Source organism: Oncorhynchus kisutch, linkage group LG17 (genome assembly GCF_002021735.2).
Source record: "Oncorhynchus kisutch isolate 150728-3 linkage group LG17, Okis_V2, whole genome shotgun sequence".
In the NCBI taxonomy this organism is placed as follows: Eukaryota; Metazoa; Chordata; class Actinopteri; order Salmoniformes; family Salmonidae; genus Oncorhynchus; species Oncorhynchus kisutch.
Genome location: NC_034190.2, coordinates 53,907,281 through 53,924,634, shown reverse-complemented (window position 1 = coordinate 53,924,634; position 17,354 = coordinate 53,907,281). Strand labels below are relative to the sequence as shown.

At 43.5% G+C, this 17,354-nt stretch overlaps 2 protein-coding genes across 3 annotated transcripts in view; both read left to right on the top strand.

Annotated features, from left to right (window-relative positions):
• Positions 1-1,592: 1,592 nt before the first annotated feature.
• LOC109906988 (E-selectin-like) lies at positions 1,593-9,418 on the top strand. The gene is made up of 5 exons (XM_031793306.1): positions 1,593-1,611; positions 2,399-2,697; positions 3,179-3,243; positions 3,328-3,502; positions 9,224-9,418. The coding sequence occupies exons 1-5, from the start codon at positions 1,593-1,595 to the stop codon at positions 9,416-9,418; spliced, it is 753 nt and encodes a 250-aa protein (XP_031649166.1).
• Positions 9,419-10,808: 1,390 nt separating this feature from the next.
• Positions 10,809-17,354, top strand: part of mtor (mechanistic target of rapamycin kinase) — a 128,113-nt gene continuing 121,567 nt past the window's right edge. Inside the window, exons 1-13 of one of the 2 annotated variants that reach the window (XM_020506199.2) lie at positions 10,809-10,935; positions 11,582-11,723; positions 11,929-12,037; positions 12,210-12,442; positions 12,977-13,177; positions 13,352-13,486; positions 13,794-14,069; positions 14,533-14,641; positions 15,016-15,220; positions 15,443-15,571; positions 15,809-16,053; positions 16,606-16,821; positions 17,039-17,244. In XM_020506199.2, the coding sequence (XP_020361788.1) occupies positions 11,595-11,723; positions 11,929-12,037; positions 12,210-12,442; positions 12,977-13,177; positions 13,352-13,486; positions 13,794-14,069; positions 14,533-14,641; positions 15,016-15,220; positions 15,443-15,571; positions 15,809-16,053; positions 16,606-16,821; positions 17,039-17,244 (2,193 nt within the window). In that variant the 5' untranslated portion in view covers positions 10,809-10,935; positions 11,582-11,594. The remainder of the gene's footprint in view (positions 10,936-11,581; positions 11,724-11,928; positions 12,038-12,209; positions 12,443-12,976; positions 13,178-13,351; positions 13,487-13,793; positions 14,070-14,532; positions 14,642-15,015; positions 15,221-15,442; positions 15,572-15,808; positions 16,054-16,605; positions 16,822-17,038; positions 17,245-17,354) is intronic. The other variant, XM_020506200.2, reaches the window with a different exon arrangement.

Sequence of the window (17,354 nt, the reverse complement as noted above, 5' to 3'; positions counted from 1 at the left end):
ATATCTATATGTAACCGTACTAGAGCAATCCAATTAAGAATAATACACAGATTGCATATATCCCCAAATCGCAGACATGCTTTTAGCCCCACTTCCTCTTCTCCTCAGTGTCTTAAATGCAAAACTGATACAGGCACCCTAACACATAGTTTATGGTCATGTACCAAAATACAAAGATACTGGTTCTGGTGTTCTGCAAGAAATTGAAAAGATCCTAGGGGTTGATCTAGAATTGGACCCAGTTTCTTTACTGTTGGATCTCCCTAGTAGGCATGTTATTTCTGTGGGTAAGAGGAGGCTTTTCAACATCCTTACCTTCGCAGCGAGGAAAAACATCCTTTTACAGTGGATTAGTGATAAGGTTCCTTCTATTAAAGATTGGCATACGATACTATTTGAATGGGTGCCTCTGGAATATCTGACGTACATTGCATTCTAAAACAGAACAGTTCTACAAAGTATGGGAACCTTATCTAAATTACCTAGAACCTGAGGTATCATCTATTATGCTGCAAGGATTCTCTTAGAATGGTGGGGATCTATGTATTTCAGAATTACACTGTACGTTCCATGTGTGGAACCTAACTTCTTGGTTTAAACTGAGCTTTTTTGTTTAATTTCTGTTTGTAAATTTGTTTAAAATGTATGTATTGAGAGACGCAATGATGGGGATGGGGTGAGAGAAGCGCCGAGCGCGAAGAGGAAAATGGTGTAAGTATTTATGTGTGTGTATGTGTGTGTATGTGTATGTATTTATGTATATGTGTATGTATGTGTATGTGTGTATACATATATACGCAGGTATGTGTAAGTGAGTACTGTTTTGCTTTGTCTCTGTTGTTGCATCTCTTAATATGGGTGAAAATGGTGAAATTCCAATAAAAATACTGTTACAAAACAATGTGTTATATAAGGAGGCGCTTATTTAACTAGAGTTCAGTAAATGTAGCAACGTGTACCTCCTTGTAAGTCACCTCCTTATAACGTACAGTGTTGAAGAAAAGTTGTCCACTGTAATTCTTTTGCACAGATCTGTGCTATTTTGCAACATAAAAAAGGTTGCCTTGTATGTGATGCAAATTCAAATTCAAAATCTGAGTCACCTCAATTTGCATCACATAAAAGGAAAGGCATGACTTTTGATCAGGTCAGACTGATGGCTCGTCAACATACAGCATACAGTAGATACCTGAACATCATACAGCCATGTGCTGTAGATTCATGCACCGTCTGTTCTTATTGTCTCTTTACAGACAAAAGACAGGGGGTTGAATGAAACGTCCACTGCTAACCATGCAGTGGAGTCTATCCCTCTTCCCTTTACTGGGTAAGTGACTTATTAATAAGTATCCAGACGTGTACTGTATGCATACATACCTATTGTTGGCATAACAGCAACCAATGTTGCTTCCCTTATTCTTTTTTCATATTTCCCTACCTTCTCCCTCCCACCACTACTTCTGTCGAAATAATTGGTCATGTCACCACTGTTTGACTGTAGTGCCATAGCAAGACGTTCTGTTACAGACGTAACATTACATACGTATGACTGTAATACTTGAAAATGATTAGTCATTTTGTTATTACCGCAGATGGGCTGTGTCCTTACGGGTAACTCCAGTCTTTGTTAGAATTGTTAGAATGTTTTTTCAAATGTACATCACTATTTTGAGGATTATTCTAACCCTAATAGATTGATCTACCTTTTTAAAAAATATATTACCTTAAATATAGGTTGTCGTCGGAAGTACTGATATTTGAAAATTGACCTTAACATGTATAATTTAATTATTGTAAACTGATTAGTAAAGCCTTTTGGATTCAATGATGTCGCTCCCAGTGCAAGTAGGGATTCCAGTCGTTAGATGATCTATTTGCAAAAAAAGAGTTGCTTTTACTTATAAAATACTTCTCATATGTACTCACTATTTCATGCCATGTCAGAATACAATTGCGTTCAAAGGGTAAACTTTTTATTTTTGCAAAGCATTTGCTCATATAAAGTCATGTAAAGTGAAGCAAATTAAGGATTGTATGTAGATGAGATTTCCTGCATTTGAAGTTAAAAATTGTAATAATTGTTCCCTTGTCCAAAAAGAATAACTGCAAACCCTTGTTCTCGGTTTCAAACACATCCACCCCTTTCCCCTCCACCTACCTCCCCCATTATCTTCTCTCTCCTCCACTCTTTCTCCTTCTCCAGAGGTGGACGTACATGACACTCCTTCAAGTAACATGCATGAACAAGCTATTAGGTCATCTACTTGCAAAGGAGTTGCTTATACTTCTAAAATACTCTTCAGTATTTCATGTCATGTCAGAATATGACACTTCACAAGGGCAGAAATGTGACTTTTGCTTCCACACCAACAGCATTTGATTTCTTTCTCTCTTACAGGGCACTGTTCATCTACATCATGCCGTCCTGATAATGAGAATCACTTTGTTAACGACCCTCAGACCTGGACTGACCCACAGAGCTACTGCAGAAAGAAGTACACTGACCTGGCAACCATAGACAATATGGATAATATGAATAGACAGATTAACGTTGTAGACAGTAGATATAATGAATTAGCCTGGATAGGGCTAGAGAAGGGAGAATGTAAGACATGGCATTGGTCACTAGCAGATAGTGAGTTTATTGAGAAGGAGACTCACTGGAAACCAGGAGAACCAAATGATCTGGGAAGAAATGCGTGTTGATGGAAAACACTGGTAAATGGACTGATGACACATGTAGTCCAATACATTTATTTACATGCTATAATAGTAAGCCCCTGAGTAGACAATAATACATGGTCAAAAAAAATGTACGTCTGGAAATATGAAACTGTAAAAGTAAAACTTGACAATTATGCTTAAATTTAAGTTACAAGGACTGAAACATTTCAATGAGCCATTCCATTTGATTAGGGAGAATAAAGACATGGAAAGATGCTCAGTGTCACACTGATCCGTTTCACCTATCTTGTGCTTGTCTCCCCCCTCCAGATGTCGCCCATCTTCCCCATTATCTCCAGTGCATTTATACCTGTGTTCTCTGTTTAACTGTTGCCAGTTCACCTTGTCTCGTCAAGCCTACCAGCGTGTCTTCGACCTGCCTATTGCATTTGATTAAATATCAGAAACTCGAACCATCTGTCTCCTGTGTCTCCACCTGTGTCGTTATACTCAGAGCTACTGTAGGGAGAAACACATAGACCTTGCCAGTGTGAGGAACCAGAATGAGAGCCTGAAGATATAGAATCTAATGCCAGAAGACAGGGGTGTGTGGATTGGCCTGTTCAGAGACTCCTGGAAGTGGTGGGGTAAGTTTTCATTCAGATACTGGAATGAGGGACAGCCCAATAACAACAAAGGGATTCAGAGCTGGGTGGCGGCCAGGGCCAAGAGGGCCTCCACTTCTCATGTGTGGCTGGGCCTGCCCCACACCTGCACAGTGGACCTCTGCTTCTGGGTCAGTAGAGAGGGCACCTGCTACCACAACTGGGATCCGAGGGCATGGATTCCGCAGGGAGGACTGTGGGAGAACCGGTGCGGACCAGTCTGGAAGAGATCACCAGTGGTGGTGATTAACTCATTAACTTCATTTAACAACAACCACAACAACAACAAGGTCCTAGAAAAAGGGGGAAACTCACCTCATCCACTACCGTAGCGCTCTCCTTCCAACCCCTCTCTGTCTTTTATCTTCCTATGTGAGTGTTTGGAAATAAGTACCTTTGTTGTTTAAAAACTAACCACTCCTAATTTTCTTATTCATTTTCAGAGTACGACAATCTGGATTAGTTTTAGCACGGTATCTGGAAACTCGGGCTCCAAATCCATTTATTTTTTATTCATAGACCTTTCTAGCACTATGTTCCAGTCATATAATTACATATTTTGTTTTATACTGTAAATGATGTTGTAAGCTAGAATCCTATTTTTCGGACTTATAAATTAATGATATACAGCCATTCATTCTTGAATAATATAACTTGTAAATGCCTTGGGTCAACTATCATACCCCATCAGAATTCAACATACAAGCTTGTTTCACATCAATGTTTGTAAACAACATAAACGTAGACAAACACTGTATAGCCTTAAAACATGCTTAAAACGATATATTTGATATAATGGATGGTCAGTCCTTACATCCATAGCTCTGTCAATGAATTTGTATTTCTCCAGCCCCATTCCTTAGCTTTTTAGAGAAACGGGCAGGGAGTAGGCTTTGTTATTGTTTCAATTAAATATTCCAGCTTTAAGGTTAAACATATCTCGCCGTCTCGTAGAATTAGGTTACTACGTTTTGTTTCACATATCACAGTGTTGTGCGGGACTTTATAATAACTGTGATTTATTATATAGATCATGTTTTAGAAAAATATGTTATATGCTTGTCAAGTTGCTAAGTAAACAAACAAAAAAAACGTACTCTACTTTTTTTCTATTACAACTGTACCTACATGATTGTTTAATGTGTTCAATTAAGTCCTTTATTATGTTTGTTATCAGACATTAATAAACGAAGCTTATTAGTATCCACTTTGTTTTCCCGTAAAAACACTGACAATATCAATAGGGCTGTGGGGGGGAAACGACGACAGAGATTTGAATTTTATTTCGAATTTTACAATTAGGGATAATAACTTCAGAAGTAGCTGCTATCATAAATGTATTCACATTTGAATAGTCGTCAATCATAATATTGTCAGGCATATGTGTATAGGTGGCAGGGAAGTCAGGCGCAGGAGAGTCAAACGGAGTGTAAAATGTAGTATTTTAATAATGTCCCAGTAACATGCTCCATAACACTAAACAGGAAAAGAACATAAACAAATATAGGTACGAAGACCCGTCGCGCACCTATACATCAAAAAACACTACACTGACAATAAACAATCTCTGACAAAGACATGAGGGGAAACAGAGTGTTAAATACACAACAGGTAATGAATGGGATTGAAAACAGGTGTGTGGGAAGACAAGACAAAACCAATGGAAAATGAAAAATGGATCAATGATGGCTAGAAGACCGGTGAAGTCGAACGCCGAGCACCGCCCGAACAAGGAGAGGCAACGACTTCGGCAGAAGTCGTGACAAATATGATAAACCTGTACCCGGATTATCGAGTGTACAGATGATATAAGGCAATACGCAATGAGCAGGTAGTCAGAACCATGGAGAAATAACTAAACCTAGCTACACCTTTTTCTTTAGAATAGTAAGACGGAAACAAAATCACATCAATCATGTAAGATCAGGTAGACATCCACATCAATTCGATATTGATTTCTGTAGTCAAGTGCAAGGAACGGAATGCTATTTGCCTATTAAGCTACAGTTCACCTAATCATCTGATATAGAATAGCCTACTTTTGCTTTCAGATGTCTAAACACAAACAATGGACTATTTCTGTGATGGTAGGCTATGGGTTTATGGATTTATTTTTAATTTGATTTATTTAACCTTTATTTAACTAGGCAAGCCAGTTAAGAACAAATTCTTATTTACAATGACGGCGTGCGGGACGGGGGCAAAACACACATCAAGACAAGAGAGACAACACTACATACATTATTTTATTAGACTGTTTAAAAATTACAGACACAATGCATCATTGGCTGTTCTAGGGTTTAACGAAATAATATATCATATTATATACACATTTTGCCATGTTTAATGGTGTTAAAGAATGCTTTTCTTTGTTTTTTGATACATAATTGTTTAAATTCTTATAATTCTTTTTTTAATCTGCAAGAACAGGGAATTAGGTGCATGGGCCATGGGGCGGTTGCACCTATGGCCCCGGTGCTAGCTTAGTTTCGGAGTATACCACAAATTACATACACACAGCAACTTCACAGCAATATAGCACAACGTCATTGCATCATATCATATCTACAAGACATTACCAACGTAACAACGAGGGCCTATTAACAGGTCTATCAAAAACAGCATACACATTTTAATATCCAGCACACAGGAAACTATTCCATCTGACATACGGACACTGAGGCATCATGTTGTTAAACTACAAACTTGGGCTGGAGGGGCTCAGTAAATGTGGTGTGGAAAGTGTCCAGGCAGGTCAGTGTGTCAGGCGAGATGCAGTAGTAGAGTTCTAGGGGTAGTACTTTACAATTCTGACACCAATGTAGTGAACAAAGACAGTGCTGTGCACCTCGATCACTTGTCTCTCAGCGTGTAGGAAAACTGTTTAACCACTGCTCCAATAGGGTTAACCCACTTGACTTCGGGGAGATCCCAACAAGCCTACCTTGTCTAGAGGTGTTACATGATCCCCTCCATATAGTAGAGTGTCCCCGCGCTTCACTATACGGGTAACAACCCTTACCTAATTATGCTTGTTACAACCTCTTCCAAGTGGATTAACATAAACATAAACCCTTCCCACATGAGTAGCCTACATTCATTTTTGTGGGACCAACCCAGGCATTAAAAGGGAATATATGCCAATATCCTACTTGTAAAAGATCACAAACTCTTTATAAATCACATGGCAAAACTGACACAGTAAGCTTTTTTTAATGCATGTTGTTCTTTAGTAAAATGAGAGCACCTACTTTGAAAAAACATATTGCAGTATATGAACCTCTTCTTTTGGACTACATGTGTCACGCCCTGGTCTAAGTATTTTGTGTTTTCTTTATTATTTTGGTCAGGCCAGGGTGTGACATGAGTTATTTATGTGGTGTGTTTAGTCTTGGGGTTTTTGTAGGTCATGGGATTGTGGTTAGTGGGGTTGTCTAGAATAGTCTATGGCTGCCTGGAGTGGTTCTCAATCAGAGGCAGGTGCTTATCGTTGTCTCTGATTGGGAACCATATTTAGGCAGCCATATTCTTTGAGTGTTTCGTGGGTGATTGTTCCTGTCTCTGTGTTTGTTTGCACTAGATAGGGCTGTTTTGTTTTGTTTTGTTTTGTTTTGTTTTGTTTTGTTTTGTTTTGTTTTGTTTTGTTTTGTTTTGTTTTGTTTTGTTTTGTAGTGTAGTGTAGTGTAGTGTAGTGTAGTGTAGTGTAGTGTAGTGTAGTGTAGTGTAGTGTAGTGTAGTGTAGTGTAGTGTAGTGTAGTGTAGTGTAGTTGTATTGTTTGTCATTATCTTCATTAAAGATGTATGAAGATAAACACGCTGCATTTTGGTCCGATCCCTGCTACACCTCCTCTTCAGAGGAAGAGAACCTTAACAACATGACCCCGATCACCCCATTCCATAGGCCAAGTCTAGCCTGTGAAAGATGTCTTCTGATCTCACACTTCCTGGTTAAATAAACGTAAAAGAATAAGAACAAATACATGTACATATATACAGTTGCGATTTTAGCATGTACATCTTGGTGGGGTAAAATCAACAAAAACATTTTTAGATGCATGCCAGCAAAGCCACTACACAACACTAAACAATACATTATTTGCACTATAACAGTGAAAAAAACGGTGCCCACAAACTGTTAGGACCTACAAAAAGCTGTACCAACAGCAGAGTCCCAATAGTAATCCCAACACCTTACCACTGCTACACTTGACTATCAGCGGAGCCTTGTCTGGCAGCGGAACAGTTCATTCAGCCTCATTTACTGCCTTGTAAAAATACATAGCTGATATGGCTGACTTGCTTAACTATTTGTTCAACACTTTTGAAATGTACAGCGACAGGAAGGTGGCATGGCGGTCCTTAGTGGGCAAATTTTGTCATCAAACTTTTTGGTCAAAGTCTGTCGTTTTCTAGATTTATGGTGCTTTCAAGACAACTGGGAACTCTGAAAAAAACAAGGTTGAATCATGACGTCAGTGATCTTCAGGTTGGAACTCTAGAAAGCGGCCCGAGTTCCCAACTTGCAATTCAGAGTTGGATGACCGTTCAAAACGTATTTTCCCATTCGGAGGTAGATTTTTTCAGAGTTTCCAGTTGACTTGAACTCACGGAAGTCTGAGATTTCCCCGTTCAAGTTTCCAGTTGTTTTGAATGTGATAGAAGTCATGCTGGATTGACAGCATGGCCAATGTTGAATGTTTATCCTTTTAAGCTTGGAAAAGAGACCCTTAAACCCAGACTTGGACCTCACACCCACTCCACTGAATAGCAGGCTAGTGATTGCTTTGCAATGCTTGCAGTTCTATACCACTTATTGTTGAATTTGCAATTTCCAACTTGTTGTGTAATGTTTATGTCCAATGGTAGATGAGCACCGATATGTTTTATAATTTTATAATTTCTCTTCATTATTTTTCTTCATATGACAAGGTTTGAAAATGATTTGGCAGTAGATTTTTGGCTTGATTCATGTTGATGACAGCTAGCTTGCTAGCTAAGATTTTGAAAGTATGATGTTGATATGATCAGTCCAATCAAAGCTACGGTAGATATAACGTGATTTGACATAATTCTATCTGTGGCCAATGAACTTGAGACTTCTTGGATGGGCACTTCGAATGTAACTATATGCAGCACCTAAGGGGCAGCACCTTCCGAGCGCTCCCCGTAGATTTTGCAGTGACGTCCCCATGAGTGACAGAACACTGAGCCAATCACGGCGCAACTAGAGAACATTACCAACTTCTACACTCCGTATTTTCCGCTGGCTGCCCCACCACCACAGAAAGCCCTGAGCTAGGTTGAAAGACCTGCATTTTTGAGCTGCCTTACTCAAGAAAGCAAAAAAGAGACCATGTTTGTATGCGGCTTTACTAACTCAATGATTTTTTTTTTTTACATTGTTTGTGAACTAATATGTAATTTTGCTCGGACTGATTGAGCATTTATGGATAAAGGCATTTATACTGCCTTTATCCTCCTTCTTTCGCGAACACTACAAGGTAAAATTGAGCCAAGCAACCCGCATAGCAACATACCATTTGGTTCATTGTGAAATCCGGTCAGAATGTTCTATCAACAGCCCGAGCAACAGAAGCTAGAACTCATCGAATCCCATTATGATGAAGAGGCTGACAAAATTTGGCCAGGAGACACTATTTCGCATGACAGGCCCCCTGGTAAAAACAGCCAGAGGACACAGGTACATCTCGGTAATAGTAGATTATGCCACCCGATATCCCTAGGCCATTCCCCTAAGGGCGGCAATGTGCAAGGTTATCGCCCGGGAGCTGTTCCACCTCTTCAGCTGAGTGGGCATCCCGAACGAGATCCTGACCGACCAAGGTACCGAGTTTATGTTCCGACTAATGAAAGATGTGTGTGCTCTCCTACAGATAAAGCAGATCTGGACCGCCGTCTTTCATCCGCAGACCGATGGGCTCATCGAACAGTTCAATAAGACGCTCAAACAAATTCTGCGGAAGGTCATCAAGCGGGATGGGAAGAACTGGGACCAGCTACTGCCCCACCTAATGTTCTCGATCCGAGAAGTGCCACAAGGCTTTCCCCTTTTGAAATCCTCTACCTGAGGAGACCACGCGGCCTACTGGATCTCGCCAAGGAGGTGTGGGAAGTCCAACAGCGTGGTGGAACACGTAGAGACGATGAGGGAGTGGATGACAGCCATATGGCCAGTGGTAAGGGAACATATGGAGAAGGCCCAGCAACATGGCATGGGCCATACGAGGTGACAGAGAGGCTGGGACTTGTAAATTACCGAGGACGGCAGCCGAGGAGACGGAAACCCCAAAATATTTACCATGTGAACCTATTGAAGAGGGGGCATTTGAGGACAGCCTTGGCCAAGTTGTGGTCAAACCTGAGACTTTGATGGGACCAGTGGTTGTCCCGAGCAATGAGGGCCTCGGACCGGCCCAGAAATAAGCACTCTGGGAGCTCATCGATCTGAAACACCGGCGAGTTTTCGATGAGGCTGTGATGCAGGATGGGAGTCATCGAGGAGTCCCACAGTGCATGTTGTTGCCCAAACCGGAAGGTAGTCTGCATTTCTGCAATAATTCCGGGGGGTGAACATCATCAGTTTGTTCGACGCCTACCCTATGCCGAGGGTGGACGAGCTCATCGACCGGTTGGGAAAGGCCCGGTACATCAGCACCCTGGACCTGACCAAAGGATATTGGCAGGTACCCTTGGTAGCCTCCTCTCGGGAGAAGACGGCATTCTCGACAGCTTATACCAATACCGGGACCTCCCGTTCGGTCTCCATGGAGCCGCGCCCAAGTTCCAGCGCCTGATGGACCGAGTCCTCTGACCCCACCAACAGTAAGCAGCAGTCTATTTGGATGACATCATCATCCAGGCACGCTGGACGTGCTCAGGCAAGCCTGGTTCACGGGGAATGCCAGGGGGGACTCCTCGAGGCCTTGTGACAGATTGAGTCTACATCACGAGGCGGTGGCTCCCTCTGCTGGACGTGACAGGTCTCGATGGGTCATCCAGCCATGACTAATTGGGGCTGATTTTGGCTGGTGAGTAATCAAGGGGCTGATTGCTCACTGGCCGTATGGGCCCATAAAGCTGACAGGAGGGCAGCACACGGGAGGGTTGGAGGTAAGGAGAGGTTGCTACCAGATAGACATCCTCACGGTCTTCTAGAACTGAGGGGCTCGGTGGTCCACCCCAGAGGAGACAGCATTCCCAGAAGAGGTCTCCTGGAGGAAACCTGTTTCTTTTCCTTTGTTTTAAATAAACAACCTTGAAACAGAGGTATCAAACTTGTCTGATCTGTGTTAACGTCTAACCCCCTGATCTCCACACTACATATATTTATTTTTTGCTAAACAGGTGGGGCTCTGCCCTAATACTGGTGGGGCTCTGCCCTAATACATACATATATTTATGTGGGTAGACCTACAATTTATCTTACAGTAGTCAATCGATTTGCCTCGGGCTGGAACGCACCCAAACACATTTCTGCGCAAAGGCTTCGCAAGTTGATGGTGGCGAAAGATTCTACACTTGTCTATCCAAAACAGACCCTCTGTTGACGGAAAACTAGCCAGCAGTTAGCCAGCAAGCTAGCTAGGTAAGCAATTATTTGTTTTGCTTGTGCTATACATAGGCAAAACACCAAAATAAAAACGTAAGTAAGATAGCTATGTGTAAGGTTTGTTGTGCTCTTATTCGTGCTGTCCTTCCACTTCAACCCGGCGCGTTAGCTTAGCATGCCTTTTTTAGCAGCTAGCTAGCAACTGTACAGTATCTAACTTGCTAGCGAACGACGTTTCTCCAGCTTGCAAAGCTATTGAATTGTCAATTTAATTCAAATACTTAGCAGTTTGGTATGTTGCAAATATTTTCAATAAATTACCTAGCCAAATAGCAGCTAGCGTTTGCATTTTGAGCTAACGGTAGGTAACATTAGCTAGTTAACTTTAGTAGTAGCTGTGTAGCTATCTACCCATATGAAACCTGGCAAATGGAACCAACTTGACATGCTTTAGTTAGCGCGGTAGATGTCTAGCTCTGGCCTAGTTATCTAGACAGTAGCCAACTAAACTAAACTATGCGATTTACGATGAGGTTGAGCGGCGATTGTACATCGTGGAATTGATTTTAATCGGCAAGTTAGACCGTAAACTGACAATTGCAAGCTGCATGGTGGGTTATATAGACGACATCTGTTTGTGTATCTAGCTAGCTAGCTTGCTAAATTATTCTGCTATCTACAGGTCTGGCTCCCCAATGGTTATCATGTCTGGCACAGCCACGGTGCTGCAACAATTTGTCAGTGGCCTGAAGAGTCGAAATGAAGACACAAGGGCAAAATCTGCGAAAGATCTCCAGCACTATGTGACGACAGAGCTCAGAGAAGTACGACTAGCTAGCTCCAGTCTGTACTGTAGCTGCAACACTTGCATTATAATGCAACACTTTTACCAACTATCCTTATTTAACTACACACTCTGGAATGTTTTATGTTTCGTACTACATTGTCATGAGCTATGACCATTTATGAGTTACATGCAGTGAGTGGGGTTTAATCTGATTGTGATGTGTACCTGCATTCTGTCCTAAGTTGAGCCAAGATGAAGCCACTACTTTCTACGATGAATTGAATCATCACATTTTTGAGCTGGTTTCCAGCTCTGATGTGAATGAGAAAAAAGGAGGGATTCTTGCTATAGGTAAGTCAGATGATTTGCCTCAATGATGACACAACTTGTCACAAAGGAATTGCAAGGTCTAAGACACTCAATAAAGTTTTGTTCAATTTGTTGGGTGTTTACATTACTACTCCTGTCTACACACAAGTGAAGCTGACACAATCCATGTCACTGACTCGTTTATTTGCTCCAGTGAGTCTGATTGGAGTAGAAGGAGGCAATGCCACCCGAATCAGCCGCTTCGCCAACTACCTCCGCAACCTGCTGCCCTCCAGTGACTCGGTGGTCATGGAGATGGCCTCCAAGGCCATGGGCCACCTGTCCATGGCAGGGGACACCTTCACCGCAGAGTATGTGGAGTTTGAGGTGAAGAGGGCACTGGAGTGGCTGGGCGCCGACAGGAACGAGGGCAGGCGCCATGCTGCGGTTAGTGTGACACACACAGCTAGCCTGCTGTTTGTTTTGTCAACCACTATAGGATAAAACTGCAGGTGGTTGCATTTTCTGCCAATGTGGGCTAAAGCACTTATCGGGACAAGCCCACAGCCCTGCTCTGCTTTAGGAGCGGCAGGGTAGCCTAGTGGTTAGAGCATTGGAAAGGTTGCAAGTTCAAATCCCCGAGCTGACAAGGTACAAAATCTGTCGTTCTGCCCCTGCCCCTGAACAGGCAGTTAACCCACTGTTCCCAGGCCGTCATTGAAAATAAGAATTTGTTCTTAACTGACTTGCCTGATTAAATAAAGGTAATATAAAATGAATAGGAGCTGACTTAGTGGTTTCTAGCTAAACTACACTTTTCACCATCCCTAATAACTATTCATGATGGTGAAAGGGGTAGTAATAACACTGTTAGTACAGTTTTTTGTTGTTGCTTTCGGTTAAAAAGCTTTTAATTGTAAACCAGCACAAGATGAGGACTATGAGTTAGAAAATGTCCCCTTTTATATTCTTACTTTACAGGTTCTTGTCCTAAGGGAGTTGGCCGTCAGCGCACCCACCTTTTTCTTCCAGCAAGTCCAGCCCTTTTTCGACAACATCTTCTATGCGGTGTGGGACCAGAAGCAGGCCATCCGCGAAGGGGCCGTGGCCGCTCTCAGGGCCTGCCTCATCCTCACTACCCAACGAGAGACCAAGGAGATGCAGAAACCACAGTGGTACAAAGTAGGTCCCTCACAATCAATATCTAATTCGTTTAGCATTTTTTAAAACCATGGTGGTACAAAGTACGTCACTCACAATCAACATTTGATTGATCATGAGCCATAATTTTAACATATTTCAACCAGTTGCAATGAAAGCACTCACTATTTGTTTTATGTGTGTCCTTCACCACAGCAAACCTTTGACGAGGCTGAGAAAGGCTTCGATGAGACCTTATCCAAAGAGAAGGGTATGAACCGTGACGATAGGGTCCATGGCGCCCTCCTCATCCTCAACGAGCTGGTCCGCATCAGCAGCATGGAAGGAGAGGTCAGCCCCTCCCTGAACCATAAAGCACCACCACTACAGGTCACAGAAGACCACAACTTTGTCCAGTGCTTCCCATGGCCAAAATAATGTGCAACTCATAGACCCTAACCCTTTGGTCACAGAAGTGGATGGGTGTAAGTAATATGGTGATGGCTTCACTCCATCGGGCTCAATAGAGCTTCTGCCATGTTGCTAATACCTATCCAGTTTATTCAGATCGGCAAACTCTGAACAAACACTACCTAGGGGAAGCATAGGTCCTATGTATTGCTTTCAGACTGAATCTCAACGTCTTCTTCCCTGGCAGCGCATGCGGGAGGAGATGGAGGAGATCACCCAGCAGCAGCTGGTCCACGACAAGTACTGCAAGGAGCTGATGGGCTTCGGCACCAAGCCGCGTCACATCACCCCCTTCACCAGCTTTCAGTCGGTGCAGCCACAGCAGTCCAATGCCCTGCTGGGTCTCCTGGGCTACAGCACACCCCAGGGCTTCCTCAGCTTCGGGGCCACGCCGGTGCCCGCCAAGAGCTCCCTGGTGGAGAGCCGCTACTGCCGCGAGCTCATGGAGGAGTGCTTTGACCAGGTGCCATTAGCTTGTTGTACTTGCAAGTGAAGGGTTGAAAACCCACTTTGAGGGTTAAGTCCTGAAATAAAGGTGTGAAGTATAGTGGTTCTCAACCTGAGGTCTGTAAGGGGAACTAGCCGCTTGGATGTTGCTGACTGTTCCCTCAGATAGTTGTCGGACTCTGACATTTATTTAGTCAGTGTTCAAGTGTTTGTTTCAATGTTCTGTAAGTGGTGGAGAACTATAGCTTGCCAGATGTTGATACAAAAAATAAACACTGGTGTAGCGCGTACTTTCATATACCCGATGCTGCGTTTACACAGGAAGCCCAATTATGGGCAAAATGATATCAAAATATCTGATAGGTCAAAAGTAAAAATTTGTGGCAAAAAAATCAGAATTGGGCTGCCTGTGTGACCGCAGCCTAAGTTTTGAGTTGTGTCGGATGTAACGACAGCTGCTGTGTGTGTCTCTTCTCCAGGTGTGCCGCTGGGTGCTGAAGTACAGGACCAGTAAGAACCCTCTGATCCAGATGACCATTCTCAACCTTCTGCCGCGCCTCGCCGCTTTCCAGCCACACACTTTTACAGGTCAGAAAGGAGTCTCACATGCAATATCCCTACTAGATATGGATCCAATCTTTTTTCAAGCACTTGATTTTCAAGCTAGATTAGTCAGGCTAACAAAGTTTAAATGAATCAATTTACCAGTATGAAAAATGTTGAGTTGCAAGGATGAATTCTGTTATTAAGTCATGTTTCCTAATTTAGAAAACATATAGGAGGCCACTCAAGTTAAAAATAGACTTTAATACTTTGAAAGAAAGTTGTGTTTGTACTTTAAAAAATAGATATTATACCATTCACTGGTTTTATACCATTTGATAATTCTTTTGACGATCTCAAGTGCTGTGTGTGGATGTCTGTATTTTCTCTCGATTCTAACTTTTCTCGACTTTGACCAGTTGAAGTTTGCCCCCTCCCAGACCAGTACCTGGCTGACACCATGGGCTACCTGCTTGGCTGTCTGAAGAAGGAGAAGGAGCGCACGGCGGCCTTCCAAGCCCTGGGGCTGCTGGTGGTGGCGGTACGCGCTGAGATCCAGCCGTACCTCACCAAGATTCTGGAGATCATCAAGGCTGCGCTGCCCCCCAAGGACTTCGCTCACAAGTAAATTACATTTACTTTATACAAGTGACTTTGTTTCTGAAGTGATGTTCATACTCAAAGCGCTGAAATGTCCCCCTGAAATCAGTGTTATAGTTTAGTTGAGTCATACTTTAAAAAGGGTTAAAGTTTGAAATTCACCCTGTAAAGATAATACAGATCAATATATTATATGTCCTGAACTTAATTTTTCTAACGTGTGTGTGTGTGTGTGTGTATGTGTAGGAGACAGAAGACCATGCAGGTGGATGCCACAGTGTTCACCTGTATCAGTATGTTGTCCAGAGCCATGGGCCCTAGCATCCAGCAAGACATCAAGGAGCTGCTGGAGCCCATGCTGGCCGTGGGACTCAGGTAGGGTTCATGACAACACCTCTCATTCCTATCCATTGTTCCCCATGCTTTGTGTAGGCAGGACTGGCCTCCGTATCCCAAATAAGTGTCGCTGCCCGACAGATGCCAGGCAGATGTGGATGTTGGGTATTGAGGCCCCTTTTTGTGTATGCCTTGGATGTGTTTCTGCCTATGCACGTGCACTTCCTGGTTTGACGAAATGACTCCATAACAATCCACCATTGTCTTCTCCTGTAGCCCGGCCCTGACGGCGGTGCTGTACGACCTGAGTCGGCAGATCCCCCAGCTAAAGAAAGACATCCAGGACGGCCTTCTGAAGATGCTCTCCCTGGTGCTCATGCACAAGCCCTTACGCCACCCGGGCATGCCCAAGGGCCTAGCGCAACAGCTGGCATCGCCCAGCCTCACCAACATCCCCGAGGCCAGCGACGTGGGCAGCATCACCCTGGCACTCAGGACACTGGGCAGCTTTGAGTTTGAAGGTGAGACGCTTTACGGCCAGAACTGAGAAAAATGCATGTTGAATGTTAAAATGATTGGATTGAAGCTATTCTCTCTCAATGTTAATCTAGCACTGGCTTGAAGTGGCTCCACAAGGGAACCTATGTTCAGGATCGAATTGTCCAATAATCAGTGAGTTTAACCGGAGGTTTTAAACATAACATTTTCCCTTTTGATGTCATTGGGCCAAGTGAGCAGCGACACTGAACGTCTCCCTCCTGAGTACAAGTACTGCCTGTGGTCAACTTGTCGCTGTAAGTTAGCTCGCTAGGCTGGCTAGCAAAGTTAGCTTACATGGCTAGTTGGAACAGCATATGCAGCTGAATTAGCTATCAAGCCATCGTTTCCCCTTCTGCAATTAAAATGTGTAGGTGAGGAGGCTGCAGCTAGCTACAATGCCACGTTCGTAAACAACGTCATCAGTGACAGCTGCTGTGCATTAGTGACCTCCCTCCGTTTCCCAATCTGCTTTCTTCCATTTGGTGCCTCATGAATTAGACCCTGACTTTCTCACCTCTCCTTGCTGTCCACAGGCCACTCGCTGACCCAGTTTGTGCGCCACTGCGCCGACCATTTCCTCAACAGCGAGCACAAGGAGATCCGCATGGAGGCGGCACGCACCTGCTCCCGCCTGCTGACGCCCTCCATCCACCTGATCAGCGGCCATGGCCATGTGGTCAGCCAGACGGCCGTGCAGGTGGTGGCCGACGTGCTCAGCAAACTGCTGGTAGTTGGCATCACAGATCCAGGTTGGTTGTAAGAGCCGTGGTGGTGATGATGATAAGGTCAAATAGCCAGAATGCCTAGGCACTCCTGGGTTCGCTATTTTTCCCCATCCCGTTTAGTATTTTGTCACTTTATTTAGACAGCTTGAAAGGAGATATGATCCAGAGAAAGGAAAACAGCATGAGTCTCACCCTCTCTCTCGCTCCCTACCTACCTACGTACCGACCTCCCCCGTCTCAGACCCAGATATCCGCTACTGTGTGCTGGCCTCTCTGGACGAGCGCTTCGACGCCCACCTGGCGCAGGCGGAGAACCTGCAAGCTCTGTTCGTGGCGCTGAACGACGAGGTGTTTGAGATCAGGGAACTGGCCATCTGCACCATCGGACGCCTCAGCAGCATGAACCCCGCCTTCGTCATGCCCTTCCTGCGCAAGATGCTCATCCAGGTAACACGAGCAGTAGACTTGTCTTATTTGAGTAATTTTACCCATTTACCAGATAAGTTGAATGAGAACAGAATGTAATTTACAGAAACGGTAAACAGAAATGACTTATT